The following is a 6,213-nucleotide window of genomic DNA, read 5'->3' on the forward strand; positions in this document are numbered from 1 at the left end:
AGTGGCTACTATCGCCTTAACAGGATTTTCAGCCCGATTTGTGCCAGTAGGGCGTGACTGTTCAGCGAGTCACGGTTCCGGTTCAATGACTCGGTCACGGATTAAGCTGTTGTGACAAGAAGTTGCGTGTGTGGGAGGGAGAGAGGGAGGGAGAGGGAGGGAGAGAGAGGGAGGGAGGGAGGGAGGGAGGGAGGGAGGGAGGGAGGGAGGTCCTGTTTAGGTTGCACAACTTAGGACAGTTATCTTTTTATTAAGTTTCAATGTGCAATCCTGTGCATCTCACTGTTAATATAAATGTTTGCCCTTTTCCCAAATGATTATTAATGGAAAAATCGACAGAATGCCTTCCTGTAAGGTTTCACAACCAATAACATTTATCCGCAGCAAGTTTCAAAGAGCATTTTTGATCATGTTACTGATGCAGTGTCCTCTCCCTTTTTCAGGAACAGAATGTAGCGACCATTGATGTTGCCAGCTAGGTCACCAGTTGCAGAAGAAGAAAACTGGTGACCTCGAGTTCAAGGACGTTAATTATTCATCCAACGACGACTTTGACTTTTTATCACATCTTGCTTACATAACTTCACGGAAAAACCAGGCAACACCTATGCATAAAATTGAGATTCAACTTCGAAAGTTCAATATCTTGAAGGGGCTGTGTTCAAATTGAAAGGACTATGTGTGTAACACACAACGGAATATGTACACGCGCATGGAGGAACACTTTTTACACCCCCGGTATAGGGGTGTGTATAGGTTTCGGTCGATGTGTTTGTTTGTTTGTTTGTTTGTTTGTTTGTTTGTTTGTTTGTTTGTTTGTTTGTTTGTGTGTTTGTGTTCGCATATAGATCTCAAGAATGAACGGACCGATCGTCACCAAACTTGGTGAACAGGTTCTATACATTCCTGAGACGGTCCTTACAAAATTTGGGACCAGTCAAACACACGATTAGGGAGTTATTGGTGGATTAAAATTATACAAGCACTTATAGAGGGACATCTTCATGGTCAAAGGGAAATAACCATTCTCACTCAGTCACTGCCACCAACTGAGAAGGTTATTTCCCTTTGACGGGGGTGTTTTTCCTACCTCGGAGGAATTTCTTGTTTTTATTGGTCCCACGTATGTCCCTTTGTCACGGGTACCACTGTATACGTAATTGCATAGTGTCTTCAGAAAGAAGCTAACTGCAAGCCTTCGCCAGTATGCGACGTCCTGCATTTCATCGAGGACGAAATAGCAACGTCAGTGGGCGTGACCGTCCCTAATACCCTTTTGATAGGCACACGCCTTTAACTTTAAGGTGAATGCGTTAGATAAGTCGTACGCCTGGTTGGACACAGTGTTCGCCGTACAACCAGTGATCCTTAAGAAGACTTAAATGGCTGCAGAATTCTTTTTCGTTGAAGTGAACTAAAGTGAAACTAACACTTCAGTACGAAGAGCAATAAAAGTAATCAAAGATAGATTTCAGTCAGATGAGTCGAAGACTTCACTGACCACAGGAAGCGACTCTTTGAAAGAAATGGTCGCACGATTCTTTTCGCTGAAGTGAACAAAAGTAAAGGGCAGAATATACCTGCGCAGTTTCAGCGGCACAGACGACGCCCTGCATATTATTGATGCTGCGATAAGGATTATGACGAGTACTTGGCCTGTTTTCCTTTCACGCAACGTGTAGCGGGCTGGGATAATCTGCAGTGCGTCGTCTGTTCTGCTGAAGTTACATAGGTGAGCGCCAGGCCTAAAACTGACATGAACTGACGCCTGGGTACGCTGTTACACCTCTGTCAGCGTAAGACTCTACTACCTGGAAAGAAAGGTGGTCAATTTCAGGCTTTGCTGAAACTGTTCCGTGGTGCTCAAGCGTGGTCAGACGACGTTGGATTAAGCCAGCCCGCTCAGTCACACATGCGACCAGCGCAGCGACTTCGACTAATCGCCTTCATCGCAGCTAAACAGTGCTCCAACCTCAAATGGAGACTCCTCCACAGTGCTGTTCGTGAGGGTGTGTTGTGAGCATGTTCAGCGGCGGGTGCACATTGACAAGACTGACAGGCGTGCGCTTTGCGGGACATACTAAAAGTGCGACGAAATAGCCAGCGTGAGGCATGATGGCTGCGTCTGCGACTGGGCGACCATTCTTCTTGCCTCGGTGATGAAAGAAGGAGGAGACCGCCATGGGTGCAGCTTCCGTGTTCACGCTTTTTGGTGAGTGCTCCTTTCTGTCCGTGGACATGACATACTCCAGATATAACACCCCCGATTTATACAACCGTTCTAGGTCCCGTTCTTGTACCGACCAAGGGACGGTGCGGGCACGCGCACGGGAGGGATCGGGAGGGAACCGCAATGGAACGTAAATGATCGTTAACGGAACTGCTTTGAACGGTAGGGTCGGTAGGGACGGTTGAGTTTGGGCTGCATGTTCAAATTTTTAGCCGTTCCCCTCCCGATCAGAATGAACGGTAATGGAACCTTAACCCATCGGTAACGGAACGCTTGGATCGTTAACGGAACTTAAAACAACGGTCACGCAACGGTAGCGCTCTCACACACTGAGTTGTCATACCCACATTCCACACAACCGTTCTAGGTCCCGTTCTCGTACCGACCAAGGACGGCTGCCACTATGGTCAGACGCTGCTCAAAGATGCCAAAAACGGCCGTTTGCGCAGCGTTCCATTGTTGTGGCAGCCGTCCTTGGTCAGTACGGGAACGGGACCTAGAACGGTTGTGTGGAATGGGGGTGTAACCCCGTAGAAGTGACGTCCCATACTGTAAGTAGAGTGACAGTTTTGATATTCATTAAGAGTGACCACAGGTATTTTATCTACGTATGATGATCTGCTTGTGGTATGACGACGAAGCTCGCACGGGGCTTAATCTGAATATTGCCCTCAACCTCTGCGTGCATTAGATTTTTTGATTGAAAAAAAAAGTTGTTTAAAGGTTCGATCTTTTTTGTGTGTGAGCAATCACGTACACTAATAAAACTCTGTGCAGGATTACACGTGTGCCAAGCGCACCGGTGTAACACGAAATATTTACTCCACGAAAAATTTACTCCGGAGTAAATATTTCTTACGAAATTCTTACTCCGAGTACACTTTTCGTACGAGAAAAGAACTCCCCAAGGCACGAAAAAATTACTCCCTCCACGAAATTTTTACTCCCCATTTTTTTTACTTCCAGTAAAAATCTCTAGCGGGCGAAGGGATAATGCCAATAAGTGATCTTGCGCACACGAATGTCGCGCTACCCTCCTTCCACCCCTTCCACCACCAAGACTAACAGGGGACAAGGGAGTAAAAATTTCGTACACCTGGCATGGGAAGTTCAATTGCTCGTGTTGGGGTGAAGTAATTTATTCGTTATTTATTCGTCAGGGGAGTTACATTTTTGAACGAAATGTTTACTCGGAACTCACCTGTCTTGGGGAGTAATTTTCTCGTGCAATGGGGGCGTGCTTTTTTCGTTAAGGGAGTAACTTTTTCGTACGAAATGTTTACTCCGGAGTAAAAATCTCGTGGGAGTAATTTTCTCGTGTTACACCGGTCTGCTGCCATGACAATAACTAAACATTAACAGTCTAAATACTTACTGTGAAAACTTGTTGTTGTTGTTGTTGTTGTTGTTGTTTTTTGTTTTTTTTGTTTTGTTGTTGTTTTGTTGTTGTTGTTGTTGTTGTTGTGCTGAATTGTAGTTTGGTAAGTGACGCCTGTGCTAATCTGCGAAATCACTTCAACAAAAAATCCTATTAAGTACATGAGTGCGTCCAGGCTGTTGGGTTAGGGTCAAAGGGGATTGCCGCTGCTTTCATCCCATGTAACATATTGTGCAGATCCGAGGTGGCGAAAACGATAGCTTGAACGAGAGAGACCGTAACTTTAAAGATAGATAAAAAAGACCAAAAATACTGTACTCACGTGTGAACGAAGAATACAAACAAGTAATGGCGACGTTTCAACCCTAGGGTCTTCTTCAGGCAACACACAAAACGGAAAACAGACGAAGACAGACAATAGAACAGAGAGAAGAATTAGTTGGTTTGAGACACCTTGATTTTCTGTTTTTACATTTAGTCAAGTTTTGACTAAATGTTTTAACATAGAGGGGGAATCGAGACGAGGGTCGTGGTGTATGTGTGTGTGTGTGTGTGTGTGTGTGTGTGTGTGTGTGTGTGTGTGTGTGTGTGTGTGTGTGTGTGTGTGTGTGCGTGTGCGTGTGTGTGTGTAAAGCGATTCAGAGTAAACTACTGGACCGATCTTTATGAAATTTGACATGAGAGTTCCTGGATATGATATCCCCGGACGTTTTTTTCATTTTTTCGATAAATGTCTTTGATGACGTCATATCCGGCTTTTTGTAAAAGTTGAGGCGGCACTGTCACACCCTCATTTTTCAATCAAATTGATTGAAATTTTGGCCAAGCAATTTTCGACAAAGGCCGGACTTCGATATTACATTTCAGCTTGGTGGCTTAAAAATTAATTAATGTCTTTGGTCATTAAATACTGAAAATTGTAAAAATAAAACCGATCCAAATTTACGTTCATCTTATTCTTCATCATTTTTTGAGTCCAAAAACATATAAATATGTTATATTTGGATTAAAAACAAGCTCTGAAAATTAAAAAAATTAAAAATTATGATCAAAATTAAATGTTCGAAATCAATTTGAAAACACTTTCATTTAATTCCTTGTCGGTTCCTGATTCCAAAAACATATAGATATGATATGTTTGGATTAAAAACACGCTCAGAAAGTTAAAACGAAGAGAGGTACAGTAAAGCGTGCTATGAAGCACAGCGCAACCGCTACCGCGCCAAACAGGCTCGTCACTTTCACTGCCTTTTGCACTAGCGGCGGACAACGTTCAGTTTCATTCTGTGAGTTCCACAGCTTGACTAAATGTAGTAATTTCGCCTTACGCGACTTGTTGTATCTGTTCTCTAAACCTTAAAGCCCCAGTCTGTCTCAAATGGTTTACACAACGATTTAAATCTTCTCATGAAAAAAGCAGTTCTAACCTTATGGAACACACTTGCAATAGCATTCAATAGCATTAAATGACACAGTTTGGTTGAATGGCTATTTAGCTCGCGCAAACCACACACTAGTTTTCGTGGTTTATCTAACCCATGAGCCATCGTGAACCCGTCATGTGATCCACTTTCCCTTTTTTCTCAATTTAGTCGTCAGTTTGTGATTTCAATGCGACCTGCTGTATCTACAATAGCATGTAATTGTGTACCTCTGGATTTAAAACGCAACAAACGGCTGCGAGTCCCATGAACTAATCGGCGGCGGTTGACAAGCGCTATGCAGAAAATTCGTCCAGAGGTTAGTCCAGTTAGATGTGAACAATAATTTGATTTTCTGGATCAGGGAGTTCCTATGCGATCGGCCACAACGTGTCAGCCTCAGCAACCGTTTGTTTGGTCATTCTGTGCTTTCAGACGAAGTTGTTTTAAACACCGGGGCCCCACAAGGTTCTGTTCTCTCTCCTGTCCTTTTTTCCATTTACACAAACAACATGCTTTTAAATGATCCAGTTCTAGCCCTCATTAAATATGCAGACGACATGGCCCTCGTTGGGCGTCTGAAGGACGACGAAACTTTGTCAAAGTATTTTACCCAAGTTGATCTTCTGAATGAATGGTTCAAGTCCAGTTTCTTGCAGTTGAATGTAGGCAAAACAAAAGAAATGATTTTTGGAGGAAAGAGTGATAATTGTGGTCCCCAAAAAGTGAGAATAAGCGACAAGGAAGTTGAACTTGTGGAAACCTTCAAATATCTTGGGGTTTCAATTGACAATAAGCTGACGTTTAGTGATCATGTTCATGCTGTTTATAAGAAAGCTCAGCAGCGACTTTTTCTTCTCAGGAAGCTTAAATATTTTAATGTCAATCAAAGTGTTATGGAACTTGTGTATTGCAGTTTGATTGAAAGCATACTGACTTTTAACATTGTGACATGGTATGGTACCACAAATGTTAAAAACAAAGCTAAACTCCACCGCATTGTTGCGACGGCTAGCAAGCTTGTTGGGCAACCCCAACGACAGCTGACCAGTCTCTACGAAGCTGCCATAAAGCGGAAAGCTCTCAAAATTGTCCGTGATCCGATCCATCCTCTCAACCCCTGTTTCGAAATTCTCCCTTCAGGTAAACGTTATAAGGTCCCTTTGGCACGCAAAAACCAGTTT

At 43.4% G+C, this 6,213-nt stretch overlaps 1 protein-coding gene across 3 annotated transcripts in view; it reads left to right on the plus strand.

Moving 5' to 3' along the window:
* Positions 1–960: 960 nt before the first annotated feature.
* The window catches only part of LOC138975346 (uncharacterized), a 34,335-nt gene continuing 29,082 nt past the window's right edge, over positions 961–6,213 (plus strand). For all 3 annotated transcript variants that reach the window (XM_070348009.1, XM_070348011.1, XM_070348010.1), the window contains exon 1: positions 961–2,212. In XM_070348009.1, the coding sequence (XP_070204110.1) occupies positions 2,182–2,212 (31 nt within the window). In that variant the 5' untranslated portion in view covers positions 961–2,181. The remainder of the gene's footprint in view (positions 2,213–6,213) is intronic.

Source organism: Littorina saxatilis, linkage group LG9 (genome assembly GCF_037325665.1).
Source record: "Littorina saxatilis isolate snail1 linkage group LG9, US_GU_Lsax_2.0, whole genome shotgun sequence".
NCBI classification, from domain to species: Eukaryota; Metazoa; Mollusca; class Gastropoda; order Littorinimorpha; family Littorinidae; genus Littorina; species Littorina saxatilis.